General features: G+C 38.8%; 1 protein-coding gene across 3 annotated transcripts in view; it reads left to right on the top strand.

Moving 5' to 3' along the window:
- Window positions 1–1,916: 1,916 nt before the first annotated feature.
- NACC1 (nucleus accumbens associated 1) overlaps window positions 1,917–19,298 on the top strand; it is a 29,840-nt gene continuing 12,458 nt past the window's right edge. Inside the window, exons 1-3 of one of the 3 annotated variants that reach the window (XM_081938226.1) lie at window positions 1,917–2,099; window positions 17,414–17,503; window positions 17,783–18,779. In XM_081938226.1, the coding sequence (XP_081794352.1) occupies window positions 17,468–17,503; window positions 17,783–18,779 (1,033 nt within the window). In that variant the 5' untranslated portion in view covers window positions 1,917–2,099; window positions 17,414–17,467. Of the gene's footprint in view, window positions 2,100–17,413; window positions 17,504–17,782; window positions 18,780–19,298 lie in introns of those variants that run through there. The other 2 variants (XM_081938227.1, XM_081938225.1) reach the window with 2 other exon arrangements.

Raw genomic sequence — 19,298 nt, forward strand, 5'->3', positions numbered from 1 at the left:
ATACTAAACATATGTTTTTAGTTTGGGGTTAGTGCAATATGTGAATCCAACTGTTAACAGATGTTATAAAGTTATAATTGCCCTTCTCCATTTTTTGGTTACAAGCCTAGAATAGCTAAAATTTAAAAATTGAAATTGAAAACCAAAGTGTTGTGTACATCATTTTAAATATATAGCTTGGAAAACCCAAATATTTCAGAAGGTTTGCTTCCTTTTTAACCTAAATGGTATTGTTACTCCTAATATATGTAACTTAATCAACATTCACAATGCTCTAACATTAGCAAAGATAAATGTTTGACCCCTAAATCCACCTTTACTTAAGGCAAGACAGGAGGGTGTAACTATAGATGAGTCTAATCTCATGAAATCTCATTTTCAAATGGGATTCTCAATTTCATTTCAAATATGGTTGAGACTAGAGGAATTGCAAAATGGAAATTTGAAACTGGTAACCACCAATCTTTAATTTTCGGAACAGAACAAACTGCAGTCACAATCTGCAAAAGGCCCTTTTTACATACATCTAAAACTGAAACATTTTATTAGCTATTTTTCTCATTCAAACCCTTATGCATGTTTTTATAGGTTTTTATTACTGAAGCAAAATTACAGCTGTTACAGATAGTCCTCATTTTACAACCACATCGAAGTCCAAAATTTTTATTCCTAGGCAAGACAGTTGTTAAGTGAGTTTTGCCCCATTTTTTACCTTTCTTCCTACAATTGTTAAGTAAATCATTGCAGTTTATGTTAATAACATGGTTGCTAAATAAATCTGGCATCCCCATTGATTTTGGTTGCCAGGTCATATGACCCAAGGAGTCTGCAATGTTCATAAGTACATGCCAGTTGCCAAGCTCCTGAATTTTGATCACATGACCACTGCTGTAAATGTGAAAAAGAAGTCATTTTTCAGTGCCATTGTAACTTCAGTCACTAAACAAATGGTTGTAAATTTACCTATAGAGCATCAGAACACAAAAGAATTAACAATTTAGATATGTGCCTTACTTTTTCATTGATATTAGCGGGAAGACTAAATTGCAACTTCAGCTAAAGAAATAATGATTAATATTTCTTTCCTCATTCTACAAACACTTTAATGCAAGGGTGTCAAACTCGATTTCATTGAGGGCCACATCAGGGTTGTGCTTTATCTTCTTGCTTGGTAATATGCTCCCCTGAAATCAGAAAACTCTATTTCTGATCAAATAGATTCTGCATATTAACCTACTATAATTTCTAACTAAATTTGGCATTTATAGATACCCTGGTCTGGAGTTCAACGCAGTACATCCAAGTTTTGAGGTTACTAAGCACTCTGAATATTTATTGCCCAATTCTAATATTTAAAAAAGCCCAAGCTCTCATCACTTCCCACCTCTGACTTCAGTAAACTTCAGTACCAGGTTATGGATTTGTAAAGGACAGCTATTTAATTTTATTCAAGAGAAACTGTGGTTTAGCCTTGGATTTATAGAAACTTCTGTATCGTCAGGCTACTGTACCGTCTAGTGGAGAATTAGTTCTGGAGAAGTGGAAAACCTTTTGTTCTTTTATTGGGGAGGAAGGATTCAACACTGTCAATCTAATAGATATAGGAACAAATTAGGGAAAACTTCAGACGTCATTTGCATTAACATTTCCTTAAATGTTCCGATATTCCATAGTCGCAGATCCTCCAGATGAGACTTCCCCCATCCCCCACTCTCCTATCTCCCCACCCTCCGGCATGGAAACTTGTTTCCAAGTCTGATATAAGGACATCGGCCTGGGCTGGCTGGCGAGTTCAAAAGCAAACAGCCCCTTCGGGTTCGAGAGAAAAGTGGGTGCCCGACGGCCGGAGTGGGGAAAACGAGCGAGTCAGCAGCCGGTTCGGAGCTCCACTAGCCAGGCCTTCGGGAGCAGAGAGCACTGGAGGCTCGGCTTGGCGGCGCGCTGCGCTCCCCCGGCTCGATCGAGTGCGCTGCTCTCCGCTGAGCTTGCCTAGGCTGACAATGAATGGCTGCTGCTAGTGCTGCTCGGAGGGCGAGGGGAGCAGAGCCCCTCCGTTGAGCCAGATCTTCCCTCCTCCCCCCCGCCCTACTTTTGCACAGGTGAGGCCTCCGGGCGCCCCCCCTCCCCCCTTCCGAAAGGTCCCCTAACTCCCCGCCGCTCGCAGCGCGGAGCCCGCCCGGTCTGGTCCCCCTCCTCCAAACGCAGGGACCCTCCCCCATTATTCCGGGTCTTTAAACTTTTTCCCTCCCTCCGAAACAGTCCCCCGAACTGGCTGGTCCTCTGCCGGAGGCCAAGGGAGCCCTATCCCGGCCGTAACAGCTGCTCCCGGCGCCCATTTTCCCGCTTGGGATGAGGCCACCGCTTGCTTGCTCGCTCCCTCCTTCGCCCTCTTTTCTCTGCCCTCCCTTGAGAAGGGCCAGCAGCAGCCCCTTCCTTCTTCCCCGCCACGCCGAGGAGGAGATGGGATGCGGGCGCGGGGAGCAGGCCGGCCGGCCGGCCGGCCGGAGTTCTGCGCCGCCGCCGTTGCTTGCCGGGGCTCTAGGCCGCCTGGTTAGCCTCGACCTCCTCCCCCACTCCCGCCTCTTCTAAAAGAAGGGGCGCGTTTCGTTCCCGGCCTCACGCGGAGCCCCGTAACGCGGTGGAGGCTAAATTCCCCCTCCTCCCGCGGCTCTCTCCGCCGGCCTGGACGGTGCGGCTTCACCTCCCAAGTAGGCCCGTCCGAAATTCCCCGGCTTTCCCTAGGAGGGCTTTGTCCTCCTTCCTGCTCGTACCCTCCGCAGCCGCCGGCTGAAGGGTTGCGAAGGGAACCGAGCGGAAGGAAAACTTTCGGTGGCTTGGCTTTTCTCCAGGAAGGCCCGGCCGGCAGGTTGGCCTGGAAACCGGCGAGGGGGGGGATTCGAGGGTTTGAGGGGGGGCGGGCGGGGATGCTTCGGCTCTGTTTTAGGAAGGGGCGCCGAAATAAACGGGGGGAGGTTAGCCTCCTTACCCCTCTTCCCAGCGTGAACCCCCCCTCCCTTATCCTCCCTTCAGCGGGGAGCTTTCGGTGTTTAAAATCCTCATTGGTGGAAAAGGGGGAGACGCGCAAGAGAAAGGAGGACTTGGGAAGTTTTCATCGAAGGGCTGGAAAGTTGGTAAAGCTAAGATTGATGGCGACCCGAAAAGACCGGAGCGGTGGCCCTCCTCGTTGGTGTTGGTGTTTTTTCCTCCGAAAACTCAAATCGGAATTCATAACATTTACTCTTTTTAAACAAACTGGTCTGAAGTTGAAGCCTCACTTTGCAGTTTCTCACAACACTTTGCAATGGCGATTATGGGAGATTAAAAACCGCATTTGGAGGAAGATTACTTCCTCCAAGGGTTATTTTTTGGCTGGAGATGGGATGAGGGTTATTTGGCTTATATAGTTCCACGAATGGTGGAATAGACAGACAATACCATTTAAGTTGAGGCTTGTGGAGATGGAACAGTAAGTGTCCCAAATAGCGTTAAACAATGATTTCCTGCAGTGATGTCATCATGTTCATGTCCTTTTCTTGCTTTAACTCCAGTTTGCTCTATCTACCAACTTTATTGCCATAATGTACAATTCTGCCTTGTAAGTAATCCTAGGATTACTTTTTGAATGAAAGGAAGGTCTATGAAAATACCATGTGGCAATTTGGATTTTGCAGTGAGAAAATTAGACTGTCAAAATTCTTCAATTTTCTCATTGTGTCTCTAAAAATTAGTCTGTACTTAGATTACACTAAATGTGCTACATAAATTGGAGAGATATTGGAAAATGAATCAGTGTTTGGATAGATATCAAAGTCTGCTCCAAAGAGTTTCTAATCAGGCACTTGTAGTTACATATTAGAGCCAGCAGTGCTCATTATATTGTGACGCCAGAACCCAAACCTAGTTCTGTGGAAAATGATCGGATAATAGAATGCATGAATAATAAATCCTATTAAGATGTGGGATTTGGAAGCAAGCATGTGCAGGATTGCAGTGCTGATCCCATGTACTCAAATACTAGTATTTCTGTAGAAAGTCGCTTTGTGGAGTATTTGAACCCTTTACATTGTTTATTCAGAAAAGTTAATATTTGGAATGATAAACCTAGAAAGACTTAAGTAGTTCACCATCCAAAATAAATAAATAAAAGTGTAGTGTGGATGCCTAATCATTATTCCATTTCTCCTTTGGTAAAACTGAACCACATAAAACTTACTCATTTTAATATGTGGTACAATGAGAAGGTAGGAAAAGTTCAAAGAATGCGGAATTAGTATGGAATAGTGATTTAATTTTAAATATATAAGATATGTAGTGAGAAAGAGATTTCTTAAGAATTTTCAGTTCTTGTGCTCCTTTTCGCTCCACTAAGTTGCATATCTCTAGAACCTTTACTGTGGAAGCATCTACTTCAGAATTAAAATATTGAGGGACTGCAGAATTCTTCATTGAGTTATTATAAACCTGGAAACACTTTTAGCAACTTTGGAAATACAGGAGCCATTCAGGCATGGGGGAAGCATTTTGCACCCTGTATCTTAGAAAGTTGCTACCTCTATCACACTATTTATTTTCACACTCCATTTAGGATTGCAGCTTTAAAACAATAGTCTCTAGCCTCCCTCCAGTATAGACTTATCTTTCTCATACATAATTCCTTCCAAGTTATCAATTTCATTTATTCATGATTAATTCAGATTATGGCAAATCTCAGTCACCACTTTATCTGCCATTATTCATTATTTAATTTCCTGAATTGTGGGAGTTTACATATTCTCTTTAGAAGAAGTCAGTGAAAGTTTGGTTAGTATCTAATTTCATTCACCAAGTCAATAAAGTTTCACTTTTCAACTAGCATCTGTACTGATATTTAAATGGTCTGATACTTAAGTCTTAGCTTACTATTTTTAACATTAATTGTCAGGGAATGTGGGTGTGGAAATGTGTATAATGAAAACATTTACTGAAGCATATTGTAGCTGAATATAGTATTCAACACTGTAAACTCAATATCATAGAACTGAAAGGGAAGTGGGGTTGGGTCTTTCATATAAGAAGGAAGCAAAACTATTGATAACAATTGTAACTTAGAAGGAATAATTAAAACTTAATTAAATATATAAGTATTGTATAGACATCATGAAAATGGGCAAGGGTACTCTTTAGTCTTTTACATTGCAAATAATGCTTTACTGATTCAAATTAACACCTTTTTTCACACAGTACATTTTGCAGTTGATTTTGCTTGACGCTAAGAAAGGGATGACCAACACTGTATAAATAAGTTAAAAGAAGACTCAGGCAGTTTTAAAAATGACAGAAATATCAACATATTAGCTAAGATTACTAGGATAAATGTTTAGATATTTTCCTAAAAGTGCTTCTAGTTCTAAAATTACTGGAAACTGCAAAAGGGAACAGGAAATAGTTCCCTATTAATATATTAACTGAGATTGCTTTGTGTAGTAGATTTGTATTCTGATAGGTCTGCAATGCATATTTTGAGACAGGAGGAATGTCAAAATTGCATGTGAAAAAAAAACTGTTTTTATTTCTCTGGTCATCAGACAAAAAGTTTTCAAGAAAATAAATTAATAGAATTCTGTGTGGGTGAATGAGTGGGAGACAGGAGGAAGATTTCCTTCATAAACAGCAAAAAAAACACAATCTGCTGGAGAAGTAGTGTATTTGATAGACTTTTTAGCATTAGTTACTATATATTTTTATATTTCACAGAGACCAGAGACTGCATATTAGTTCTCAGTTCAATCAGTTCTTATTGTGTCAGTAAGAATTCAAGGTGAATCATTGGACAGGATTGTCTCTGCTGTATGAATAAGGTGAGAAAATGGTTGGTAATAATTAAAATTTCTGAGGGCTGGAAGAGGCTTATAAATGCCTTTTCCATGTCCTATTGAGCTCAAAAGAAAAAAGAAAAGAAAAGCAATAGTGGTATTTTAGAAAAAAATGCCTTATGTAAGATTAATGTCTGGTGAATGTAATAGGCATTTCCTTTATTATCCAGAAATTCAGAAGAATATCTGAAATCTGCTAGTAGTTGCAATATAAGTGCTCCAAATTAATAAATAGCAGCCTCAAGGTCTGCTGGTTGATTATCTTTTTCTGATTCTGTGTTTGTTCAACTGATTTGTTGATTCCTCTCTTCATCCAAATATAAAAGGAAATAGCAAAGGCTTACGAATTAATTCCTACTGACTGCAAGGAAGAAATAGAAGCAGAAAATGTTTTAGTTTGTGAAACAGTGGGTCATTGTATTGTCTTCATACAATAGGGAGATATCATTTTGCTGCTGGGATAGACCTGAGTTGTACTTACAAAACCTGAAACAGGAAGCTCGGCTTTATTAATGACTAAATTAGCTTCCCAGTCTTGGGTGGAGACAGTGTTATAAGGATGAAGGCTGGAGCTCTCATATTACAAAATTAACCATCTCCTGGACCATCTATTCTCTGCTTAATGTTGGTTACAAGGAAATGAACTACATACTTTAATAGCTTCTGAATCTTGGAAGAAGTAGACACACTCTCTTCCTTTTGGGTTTTGCTAAGGTGGTTGTCACCATAGAATCACAGCACAAGTTTCCAACTTTACACTATTGAGGCTGATTGCATAAGAGAGAAAATTCAGATTTCAGGAAATGTATAATCCACAACTATATATGTTGAAAGAATCTGAAGAACCTTTGACAATTTAGGACTGAAGATATTTTTTCCAAACAAAAATGTAATCAACATGTAATGTTCTCCTTGTGATTAAAGTTAGCTCTGCTAAGTTCTTTGTTTACTCAGAAGTAAACTCCACTGAATTACATTATATTCTCGTTAGCTTAGACAAGAAATGAATGCCAACTTTCAGAGACCAAGTTTTCCATGCAAAACGTACAGACAAGAACATGGTTGCGAAGATAGTCCCTAATATTTTCTTACAACATTTGTAAGAGATAATAGTCTTTCTATATTCGGAGCTAAGCATAAATAGGAAATGGGGATTACATTCACTTTAAGTTTGAGTACAGTACTCCATGGGATTGTGATTTTTGATTTTACATTCCCAGTTCAGACTTATTATTAGCCTTAATTATTGAAAGGATTGCTCTGCCTGAAAATGCCAAAGTTTCACAGTCCTTTTCTGAGACCCAACTGGCCAGACTTGTTACTCAAACCATTTAGGTGTATGGTTGCAGGCTAATCAGGCTTTTTATTCATAGAAAATTAGATAGCATTTCTCTGAAAGGCTGGTTGTAACTATAATCCTTGATGGTCCTAATTTATGGATGCATAAAGAATAGAGAAATTGTGTCACCCGATATTCTGCTCTTCGATTGTTAGAATCTATGAGACCAACAGCCACAGTAAGTTTTGTAATGTTGCAAAGTGACTAAGAAATACTTAGATAAATACTTCGTATTTGAAACATTAATTTTAAGATCTGTATTCTTTGTTGCAAACTAACATTTACCACAAATCTTTTAGTTCTCAGCCAGCAATGCTGTACGACCTCCATAAAAAATACACATATGTTCATATTTGTGTTCCCATCCAAAATACCTCATATGTCATTACATATATTTATCCATAAATACATAAATTAGCCAAACATATTGTTGTCTTGCTCTGTACTTAATGTTGAACCTTTCTCAAAGCATTCTCTTTTATTTTCATGCTGCTTTGCTTCTACCATATACCACTATTTCTACATTCAGTAACTAGTCTTATATTTGTGCAAATGTTTCATATTGGTTTTATATGATTTCTATAAATCAGTCATACATCACATTTCACATTCATGCATTTCTCAATGACCCAGAATGCCATACCACACTTACCAAATATTGCTCATTGTCATCTCTCACATCCTATCCATCAGAATTCTGCCAGAATTCTATAGTTTTTGCATATACTCTTATCTTTCCATATGTATAAGGGAACAATAATGGCATTCTTTAATACCATCTTCCAAATATATGTTAAGTGTTTTGCATAGCCACACCCTTAGCAAATCACATTTTTTTTGACATTTCTCCAGTGATACCGTTTGTACTGCAGCTTTATTATTTAGTGTTTTCTCAGTATTTTATGACTTCCTTTCATCATTTTTTCTCAAATACTAATATTTGTAGCATTCATTTCAATTTCTTATGGCTGTAATATCACTGCAATTTCTATGCAGACCTCTGAAATACTCTTTCCAACATTCTCATACTTCCATTTCATGCAAATTTATTTCATTGCTTTTAATTGAATTCACTGTGTTGGACACTCCTTATTTAGCCCTTGTCACCTAATTCCAGAACCCTTACTTATTTTTATCAAAATCATTTTTATTTTTTTGCCTCTTTTAACCTCAACTCTTCCTTTATTTAATTACTTCTTTTTTTGTGGGAGGGAAGGGAAGCCTTCAAGTTAGTGTTGACTCTTGGAGACTACCTGGACAGGTCCCTACAATTTTCTTGGCAAGATTTCAGAAGTGATTGCCATTGCTTGCTTCTTAGAGCTGAGAGGGAATGATTGGCTCAAAGTCATTCAGATAACTTCATGTTTAAGAACTGGATTTGAACTCGCGGTCTTCAGATTTCTCGTCTGGTGTATTAACCACTATATCAGACTGGCTCTCACTTACATATTTAAAGCTGCCCTTTTTGCTGTATATCCATTAAACAGTTTCTTTGTTTTGAGTAGCAGTTATTATAAGTATTTTCCTCATCCATATCCTATTTAATTTTATTCTGCCAGACATATTTCTTTCATATTTCTTATTAGTGTATCTCCATGTACACTTTGTAACATGCAGACATTCATTTTACCCTTTTCTAATCAGCCTCCATGTCTTTTCTTACATTTGATTTCATTCATTCTGTCTATAGTGTAACATTTTTCTTCCAAGACTTGTACTTTGTCTTTCTTCTGTTATTTTACTTTCACTGTTAGTACTTCTATGCCCGTTGTTTTCAAATTACACTAAAAGTGTCTCTTACATTCAGAATCTCTCTATCCTTTTATCATTTAATAATTATTTCAATCTTTCAACATAGGCATCCAAATCAATCATATTTTGATACATTTCCTTTCCCTTTGTCTTAATTGCATACACAACACATTTTTTCATTCCATTTTTTTCACATAGTATTTTCCTGCAAGTTCGGGGTCTGCTCCTCTTTGGCAGGAGGGGGAGGAGAATCAGCCATGTGTTGATCCCTTGTTTGCAACAGATACTCACTGACCAGTTTATTGCCTGAGCCTGAAAGAGCCTGACATTATGGTCTGAAAGAGAGTGACTGGCCTCAAGTTACCCAGCCAGCTTTCATGTCTAACATGGAATCAGACCTCACAGCCTCTTGGTTTCTAGCCTTAATGCCTTAACCACTAGACCAAACTGGCTCTCTTTCCACCCCCTTCCATTCCTTTTGTTAATTCTTGTTGTTAATCATTTGCTCTTAAATTGCATGTACTAATCTTCCATAGTTGGAATCATTAGCAGATGGTTCTATCCATATTGTCTTCCAACATACTGACTAGTTAAGTCTTCCACATAATGTTCTTTGGTAGTGTAGAAAATGTATGTTCGATTACCAGCCTTAGTCGCCTCATGCCACATGCCACATGCCACATTTTCTAACAAAGTCAGCAGCAGTCAGTTTTGGTCCATTGTGCCCAAAACACATCCAAAGTCTAGTTTTATCCTGGCATACTCATATGATTCAGTGCAAGATAGGGTCTCTGATCTAAAGACTATTTTGCAAGCCAACATACTGTTGCCCTAAAACCACAGTTGGCATATGCAGCATATTGATATAAATACAAGATGGAATTTTAAATTGATAAGAAAATTCCTTCAATCTCGGAAATCAATTCAGGTCTGCCATTTTTTTAACCCAATTTCCTATAATTAGGAGTATTATATATATATATATATATTTCTCTCATTTTTCAGTTTGTGTCACTAGTGAAACCAGACAAGGTGGATACTCTATCCTAAACAGGATTTGCATTGTATATATTATTGAGCCAATGTACCAACAGCTAAAATGTTTCATGTTGGGCACATTGTGCAACAAAGCTGACTTGATCTTGATCACTTGCTAAATATCAGTTAACCTCTCAGCAGGCTGCTCAGATAAGAATAGGGAAGAAAGTGGACTCACATTAACAAAACTGGGAGGAAAGAAGAAAGGAAGGAAACATGGAAACATAATACTGTATATCCAGAGAACAGCTGCTCTGTGTAAATTCAGAAAAGACCAATCCAACATTTATAACTTATGGTAGTTTTTGGCATATAGATTATGCAAGGACAAAATCTAGGTAATTCTTTCTTTGCGTGCTCTTAAATTTTGTTAGCTGTTTTAAATACCTCCAGAGTAGAAAGCTGGTGTATGAATCAAATAAATACATACAATTTCCAGGCTGCTCCCTATTTTTAGTTATTTCTGTTGTATTATCTTGCGCCTCAGCTTTTCTTATGAGGCAAATTTTAACTTTCGTTATGAATTATTTCATTATCATTTTTGGCTAATGAAATAACCTGCAAAGTTTGGTGGCGACATTCTTGCAAACCAGCGTAATATCATAAGTCTGCTAGACTGGTCGTATATTGGAATAAGAACAAATAGAGAATCATCTACAGTGATTTTTGTTCTGGGATGATCTATTCTACTGTATTTTGGGTTGGCTTTGCTCAAATGCATAAATTGTCCTTGGTTCCCTGGTTTTGTTATAACTTCCTTTCCAAAAAATGGGTAGTATCAAATGTCTGAGCCAGGTGGCTGGCATGAAAGGTACAAAAGAGCAGAGGCTTTCTGAGTGACAGTAGAACAAAGGAAGGGAGTAAATAGTTTTCTTATATTGATAGGCTATTCTGGGTTATTTGTGATTGGGACTACTTCACAGCTGTTGATCAAGCACTGATAGAAGAATTCTCACCCTTCAGTTGAAATGGAAGCAATGGAATATGCACTTGTCCTAGTATTATTATTATTGGGAATATTTGTCATGCTGACTGGATTTAATATTGTTATCCATGAATTGATTTAATCATGGTTTGTTGAATAAGTCACAGTGATTGCATTTATGTCTCATAATAAATCGTGCACAAGAATGGCAGGTTCCCATATTGCTAAAATAATATTGTACAATGTTCATATAACATGTAAACAGTAAGTAAGAAGCCATACTGGTTTGTTCCCACAACATCCCAAGCAAAAACAGGTCACATTATTAAGATGGCATGATTCATAATTTTGATTTATTACTTTATTTATTATTTATTGGATTTGTATGCCACCCATCTCATCCAGAGGCAACTCTGGGTGTCTTACAAGCAATAACTTTAGTTAACTAATGCAGTATATAATCTTTGTTTTAAAAAATATAGGCAATCATTCTGCATAAGAAGAGCAAGACTTAAAGATCTTTTGGGGTAGGAGCCTGTCACCCCGCACATCTTGCCTTGGGAATCTTTGTCCATTCTTCCTTGCAAAAGCACTCCCAAATCTGTCAGATTGCATCTCCTGCCCACAGCCCTCTTCAGGTCACCCCACAGATTTTTCAATTGGATTCAGGCCCAGGCTATGAATTTTGTTTTTGGGTCATTCCAAAACTTAGATCTTCTGGTGAAGCCATTCTTTTGTTCATTTGGAAGTATGCTTTGGGTCATTGCCGTGTTGAAAGCTGAAATTCCATTCCATCTTCAGCATTTTAGCAGAGGCGTGAAGGTTTTGTGCCAAAATTGACTGATATTTAGAACATGTCATTATTCCTGCTACCTTGAGTAAAGTCCCAGTGTTTTGTAGATTAAAATTCTACATACCAAAACAATATAGCTGTGCAGTGATTTGGATTTGATCACCAAAGTATTTCAATGATTCTGGGAAAAGACCCAGCTGCCCTAAGGTGTTGCATGAGGTCCTATATTTGTTTCTGGTAGTATCAAATACTTTTTGAAAATTATACACAAGTGCTGCATAACCCTAATGCCAAAAAAATTAAATCCTCCTTAAATCCTTTATCTTTTACTGACTGACTTTACACTGTGCACTAAGTTACAATTTGTCTGAATCATGTTATTCATTTGTTGAATAAAATGCAGTGGCTGCATAAATATGTAATGCTAAATTATAGGCTACAAATCATATGTCTATGTTTGCCCAACTGTTTTAAGCCACACTCAATTAAATTACATTATTGCTAAACTTTAAATAATTTTAGAATTAGTAATATTTTGAGGTGAAGACAAGTAGATGACCTCTGCAGAATAGTGACGAGATTACATCTAAAATAATACTGTATACAATACTGTGGTTCTGTCTTCTAGAGAAGTGATATTTGATGCCATTTAACCTTTTTTCAAGGAAAAACAAAGAAAGTCCAGTTCCTTTTGAAAAAGGATCTTTTGGGCAATTTTTCAGCTCATAGTTTTTAAATTTAAGTAACAGTGTTGGAAGGGATCTTGGAGGTCATCTAGTCCAGCCCCTTGCTCACGCAGGAGACCTGTACTAGAGATTCGAACCACCGAACCTGCCAACCTTTCTGATCGACAAGCTCAGTGTCTTAGCCACTAAGCCACCTAGTCAGCTGTTGGCAAAGGGTAATTCTTTGCCCTCTTGATATCTTTCTTCTCCGAAATAGTTTCTTCTGAAATGGATGAAAAAAATGGAAAAGAAACTACTGCTTCCCTTAGAAAATTCTGTAATTTGGGGGTGATCCCCAAAGAAAGTACTCTAGATTTTTTTTTAAAAAAATGCATCTTTGATAATGGCAGCAAAAGCTCCTGCCACACTTTAGTTGAAAAACCTGTTGTTCTTACCTGTATGTCATTTGGAAAATAGTGGCACCCAAAGTTTTTTGAATTGTGAACTGAATTCAAAGCACTCCATTTTGAGCCTAAAGCGATTGTATTCAATTCAGAATAATAACTTCTTTCAGTTGAAAGTGTTGGAATTCAAAATGGGACATTTTGCATTTGAAGTGTTTTGCATACCCATATTTTTAAATAATATCTCAAATCTAATGTTATGTAATTCATGGCTGTTTACTCCATGTATTCCCACATGTGTCATTATTTACACGGCTATGCATATGATTCATGGAGAAACAGAGTTATTTTTCTTCAGACTTCAAGCAGTCTAGGGTAGAAACTTGAGGCATTGTTTTTAAGCCAAAGGCTTTATTTGTGTATCTTCTTAGACAGCAAAATATTTACTGATTTAGTTGGACTCTGAGAGAGCAGTGGATTTACAAGATCAGGGTTAGGGAACAAGGATCAAGAAAATAATTTATAACATATAATCTGTTTTGCCACCTTCCGTGTGCATATTATTTTGACTTGGCACTAATTGTCCTCCACCCAGTTTACTCTTCTTCCTGCAAGAATACAAGTAGTAGCTGAATTGTAGCATCGGTGAAGTGCTTAGTCTTCTGGCATAGTGAAAATGCTGTTTAAACTTAATAAAAATAGATGCAGGAAAGATGAAACACTTAACTTACTTGGCTTCATTTTACAATGATGAGAAAACAATGTCTCCGGTTGGAAGGGATCTCTGCCACCACCACCACTACCCTTCAAAAAAACCCAGAATCTTTGTTTTATTTAATGGTTTGGTTCTATCACCCAGCTCTTTCCATTGTAATTATATTTGTCTCAGCAGAACAATCATCTTTAGCCAGAAAATTTTGTCAGACAGCGCTCTAAAGGCTATACTGTCTTTTTCTAAGTTTTCATATAAGTCTAAAGGCCATTAAATTAACTAGTATATAATACTCAGGTAGCAAAACTGCTGTGTGCCTATACTTTTTTCCATTGGGCTCCTTAAACATTTTTCTTTAAAGCTTGTGCAATGGAAAGTGGTATAAAAATGGCAAAGTGTCTGATCTCTGACCAAGATGTGAATGTTGGTCACCCAATTCATTGTGTTTAGTTAAGAATAAACAGTCTAGTTTGACAGCTTTGATTGAAGTATTCCGTGTTCAAGCTGTAAAGAGATTCCTTAAAAAAAAGAACTCCATAGTTTCTGTGTCCTCTTGTGGATATCCTCTTTAATGTTAGTATTATACAATACAATGCAATGCAATGCAATGCAATACAATACAATACAATACAATACAATACAATACAATACAATACAATACAATAGTAGAGTTGGAAGGGACCTTGGAGGTCTTCTAGTCCAACCCCCTGCCTAGGCAGGAAACCCTATACCATTTCAGACAAATGGCTATCCAACATCTTCTTAAAGACTTCCAGTGTTGGGGCATTCACAACTTCTGGAGGCAAGCTGTTCCACTGATTAATTGTTCTAACTGTCAGGAAGTTTCTCCTCAGTTCTAAGTTGCTTCTCTCCTTGATTAGTTTCCACCCATTGCTTCTTGTTCTACCCTTGCCTTGGAGGATAGTTTGACTCCCTCTTCTTTGTGGCAACCCATGAGATATTGGAACACTGCTATCATGTCTCCCCTAGTCCATTAAGTCTATTAAAAGAAGAACATGTTCATGCTGTCTTAGTAATTGAAAATCAAACATTCAAGATAAAATCATTGAAAAAACTCTATATAAAAATCATGTGGATTAACAATACACTAATATTAGTACCTCAACAAATGCTGTCATGATCAACATAGGTGTAAATAAGGATCGTTTGTAATGTAATAATAATCAGGATTCACAATTGCCTTTTCACAGTGGAAGGCTTCTAAGCCAATGACACACTTCCAGTTATGGTGCCCAAGAAAAGATTGACTTAATGCTGCAAATCATCGTCAATTTCCCTCCTTCCCACTGAGATTTTTCTCCTATCTTAGAAACAGCACAAAGATACTTTCGGAAGGGCAGTCTTGCCTTTCGTCTCATATGTAGTCCTCAGCCTTTATACGCATCTTTGTTTATTATTAGATATTTGTATTTGTGCTTGATTAGATTTTAAAAAAAGGATAAAGACCCAGAAGTTTACCAAATGGTTGTCAGGATCTTCTATTTGCAGAATATGCTTATGCTTCTGGTGGGTGTCCTGCATTTTCTAAAAGAGATGATGAAATTCTCAGCAAATTGTCATCTCAGAAACTTTTACTGCACTAAATTAAAATTGAATTTTTAAGAAATGGAATGTTCAGCATTCAAAATGTGTGAATGTTTTGTCTCGTTCTGATAAATATTCCATTGAAAACAGCTGAAAGTCTATTCCATTACAAATTCATATTGAGGATCTTTCAGTACTGCTTTTTTGTAAGAAGCTGCATAAAAGGTTTTTATTTTCTCCCTCTTTATATCTTCCTCCAAAAATTGCTAGCGGTTTTAAAGCTTTGGGGGAAGGAGGGAAGCATTTACCTGATGCTATCTGAACATGGAGCAGAAATCTTAGTCACTTCCAGTGCCAACGTTCTGAATAAACTCTCTGTAGGGAGGATTATCTTGTTGTATTGTTCTGCTCCAACCATCTCCAAATAACTGTAAAGCACTGTTTCACACCCAAGCCTTTTGTAGAATTGGGAATTTTTAAAAGCAACAGCCCATTGTGTACCTAATCTGTGTCCTCAGCTGCATTGTCATTCCTTACAGAATAATTTCTCTCTTCTGTGTGATCTGCAGCAGGAAACTTTTGGGTCATAGTGTCTCTCTCTAGTAAAAGAATAATGGACAACAACAACAACCATTTTTTTATATTTAATATTCCACCCAGCATTAATCTGCCCTCCAGTTGCAAATGGTGTGTGAGAATAAAAAAAACCACCATTTTGTCTGTTTTAGCCCAAGCTTTCATTTACATTCATGGTGTATCTTATCTCTGACACACATATTGTTTGTCCTAAAAAGACAGTGCCATGATTTAGAGTTTCCTGAGCTATTATCGGGGAAGATCGATATGCTCATAAGAGCTTGTTCCTTTCTGGAGGTAATAGGTAGAAAGCTTCAGTGGGTTTGCAGATCACCATTGCTGCTGGATTACAACCTGTTTATTATGCGTGGCTATTTTACTGTGGCAACGCTGCCATATTTATTTCAGCACAATCCTAGTGCTGTCACATTGGATTGTTTTTAACCAAGATTAATAAGAAGCTACACTTAAATCTTTCCGTTTTTTCCATAACTCCTGCAGTGTTCATTAATATCAAAACAAGGAACTTGAGCTGTGAAGTTTCATATGCTGCTCTCTGTTTAAATGACCAGAATACAATCCAAAGCGAGAAATCACATAATAAGAATGGATTAAAAATACTATTTATTTCTAGATGCTTTAATTGCCATGGAAGTCTAAAATTTGCTCACAGTATGGCAAATATTGGAACCATTTTAAATGTTATACATGCAGATAAATCCAGTGTAGTTCTTTTATTATTTATGCATTAATTTATTTATATTTGTTAAATAATTCCCTCAGGTTAAAATAAAAGCTACTAATAAAGCAGAGCAGCATGGTGGCGTAGAGGTGAAGACGCTCACCTACTCGGAAGGTTGAGAGTTCAATCCTAGGAAGTGACAGATGTTTCTTTCTCAGGCCGCAAAGAGAAAATATCTGCTGCGAATTCTGCTTAGGCATCAGGAAGGGCACCCAGCCAGTAAATGCTCAGCACCATTCAGTCGCCTCGACCCAACCCTGAAGCAGGGGATTACAGGGTCCTAAAAAGGGAGGAAAGCTACAATTTAAATAGTTTATAAAGGAGATTGTGTGTGTAATGTGTCTGTGTAAAATTGGAAGTGAAATTATTTTGGCCATCTTTGTTCAATGTTCCTCACTCAGTCTGGCACTCATTAAGCCAAATGGTTTACTTAGTGCTTTGGCCCCAGATGACCAATGGATAGTTGCCTTAACTATATAGTTTGCAGCCATCTTTTGAGAGCATCTTGGCTCATTTTGTGCTGGCTGACATCCTATCACCTTCTGGTTTGTTTGCTTCTTACAGTAAGAAGGAAAATGTGTCGTGGTCTTCCCCCATTTCTCTTCTCTTCCCCGTTTCATCACCATCCAGCCATGCTTATTCAGAAGGCCAGGTGGAGAGGAGCTGTGATACAGATATAACAGCTTCATTTTACAGTTGCTCTAGACTTCCCATCTCTTTGCTGATGGCTAGGAATGCAGGCTAATCTCAAATTAACTCTCTATGGATATGAACAAGGTAAGTAAATGGATGCCAACCTTGGGTACAAGTTTAGTTAAAGCAGAGCATAATTACATTTTGACAAAGGTTTGGGTTTATATGATACTCAAAGTCTTTAAATGAATGAATTAGTGCTTTTGATTATTGAAAACTGGAGGAAGGACTAAGACCTTAAGCTGACACTTCCATTTCCAGAGTGGGCATGTAAAATGGTTGATTGCGTGGACTACTTCATTTCTGCTACCTCCCTAATGGAAGGTGTGGTCCTAGGGTTCATATGCCCTATGAACCCCTTTTTTTGTGGTCTACAGAGGCCCTGGAGATCACACTATCAAAATTTGGCAGCTAAGTATCAAATTGTGGAGATGGAAAGAAAGAAGAACAGAAAACCAAAGAAAGAGGTATAAGCTGTCAGATTGATTTAAACATTTAAAAGCACCTTTTAAAAATGCTCTATTAAACCCTACTTCTTCTGTTTGCATGACCTCACCACTTCAAGGCCTTGTCCACTGTAGTCCTCAGCTTTTTTTTTTTTTTACAAAGGGTAGCCCGAGACTGCCAAAACATTGCCCACTTCTGGCTGATCTCTCTCTCTCTTTGGCCCAGTCTCCTTCCTTTGCACTTTTTCCATGTCCATTCAACATTTAACTTCTCTGGCTCCTTATTCTTTTTTTTTCCAGCGTACCCATCTGGGTGAGGAGGAGAAGAAGAGGAGGATGGCTCAATTTCTCCAGATGGAGATCCCCAACTTTGGTAATAGCATCTTGGAATGCCTGAACGAGCAGCGGTTACAGGGGCTGTATTGTGATGTCTCGGTGGTGGTGAAAGGCCATGCTTTCAAGGCACACCGAGCTGTGCTGGCTGCAAGCAGCTGCTACTTCCGGGACCTTTTCAACAACAGCAAGAGCACTGTGGTGGAGCTTCCTGCTGCGGTGCAACCTCAATCCTTTCAGCAGATCCTTAGTTTCTGCTACACTGGCCGCCTAAGCATGAATGTGGGTGATCAGTTTCTGCTCATGTACACGGCAGGGTTCCTGCAGATCCAGGAGATTATGGAAAAGGGGACTGAGTTCTTCCTGAAGGTCAGCTCACCCAGCTGTGACTCGCAAGGCCTGCACACCGAGGAGGCACCTTCTTCTGAGCCACAGAGCCCTGTGGCACAGACATCCACCTGGCCTTCCGGCAATACGCCCTTACCCCTGGTCTCTCGTGTAAAGACAGAGCAACAGGACTCAGACTCTGTCCAATGCACATTTGTGGTTAAGCGGCTCTGGGAAAACAACCAGAAGGAAGGGAATAGTGGCGGCAGTAATGGCAGCCGCAAAATGGCCAAGATCTCCTCCCAGCAGGAGTTGAGCGGGGGAAACCGGCAGGCTCAGCAGCAAGTGCAACAACAACAACAGGTCCAGCAGCAACAACAGCAACAGGCTCAGCAGCAGCAACAACAGCAGGCAGCACTAACGGGGGGAGGTGGAGGGGCAGGCGTGGTCAGCGGCCCCAGTACGTCAGACCAGACAAGCCCTGGCACCTCCAGTGCTTACACCAGTGACAGCCCCAGTTCCTATCATAATGAAGAAGATGAAGAGGAAGATGCACCCGAGGAAGGCTCCGATGAGCAGTACCGACAAATCTGCAACATGTACACAATGTACAGCATGATGAATGTAGGGCAGACGGGTAAGTATCCCATGTGGACTGTTAAAAAGCGCTTTCACTGTGTTCAGCTTTCTTTAAACAAAGGCAAGGGAGTGTATTGCACTCTACTCTTGTTTTGATCAGAATATTCACAGAGATGAGATGCAAGGGAGATCTTGTAGGTTGGATAGTAAGGTTGGATTACAACAGAATCTTTGAATCTCAGCTTTGCATATTGTCTGCTTAACTTTACATTTATTGCCAAAGCCGATACAGGTTGCATAGGTTTACTTCTATTGTTTAAAAAGTGAGGCAGGGCTATGCTCTGATTCATATGGGCAGCAGAAATGTTCAGTAACCTTGAGAGCTAATTTGGTGTAGTGTTTAAGGTGCCAGGCTAGAAATTGGGAGAATGTGAGTTCTAATCCTGCCTTAGGCTCAAAACCAGCTGGGTGGATTTTGGGCCAGTCACTTTCACTTAGCCCTAGGAAGAAAGGAATGGCAAACCACTTCCGAAAAAGTTTGCCAAAGAAACTGCAAGGACTTGTCCAGGCGATTTCC

The sequence above is a fragment of the Natrix helvetica genome (assembly GCF_964273705.1).
Source record: "Natrix helvetica genome assembly, chromosome: 1".
In the NCBI taxonomy this organism is placed as follows: Eukaryota; Metazoa; Chordata; class Lepidosauria; order Squamata; family Natricidae; genus Natrix; species Natrix helvetica.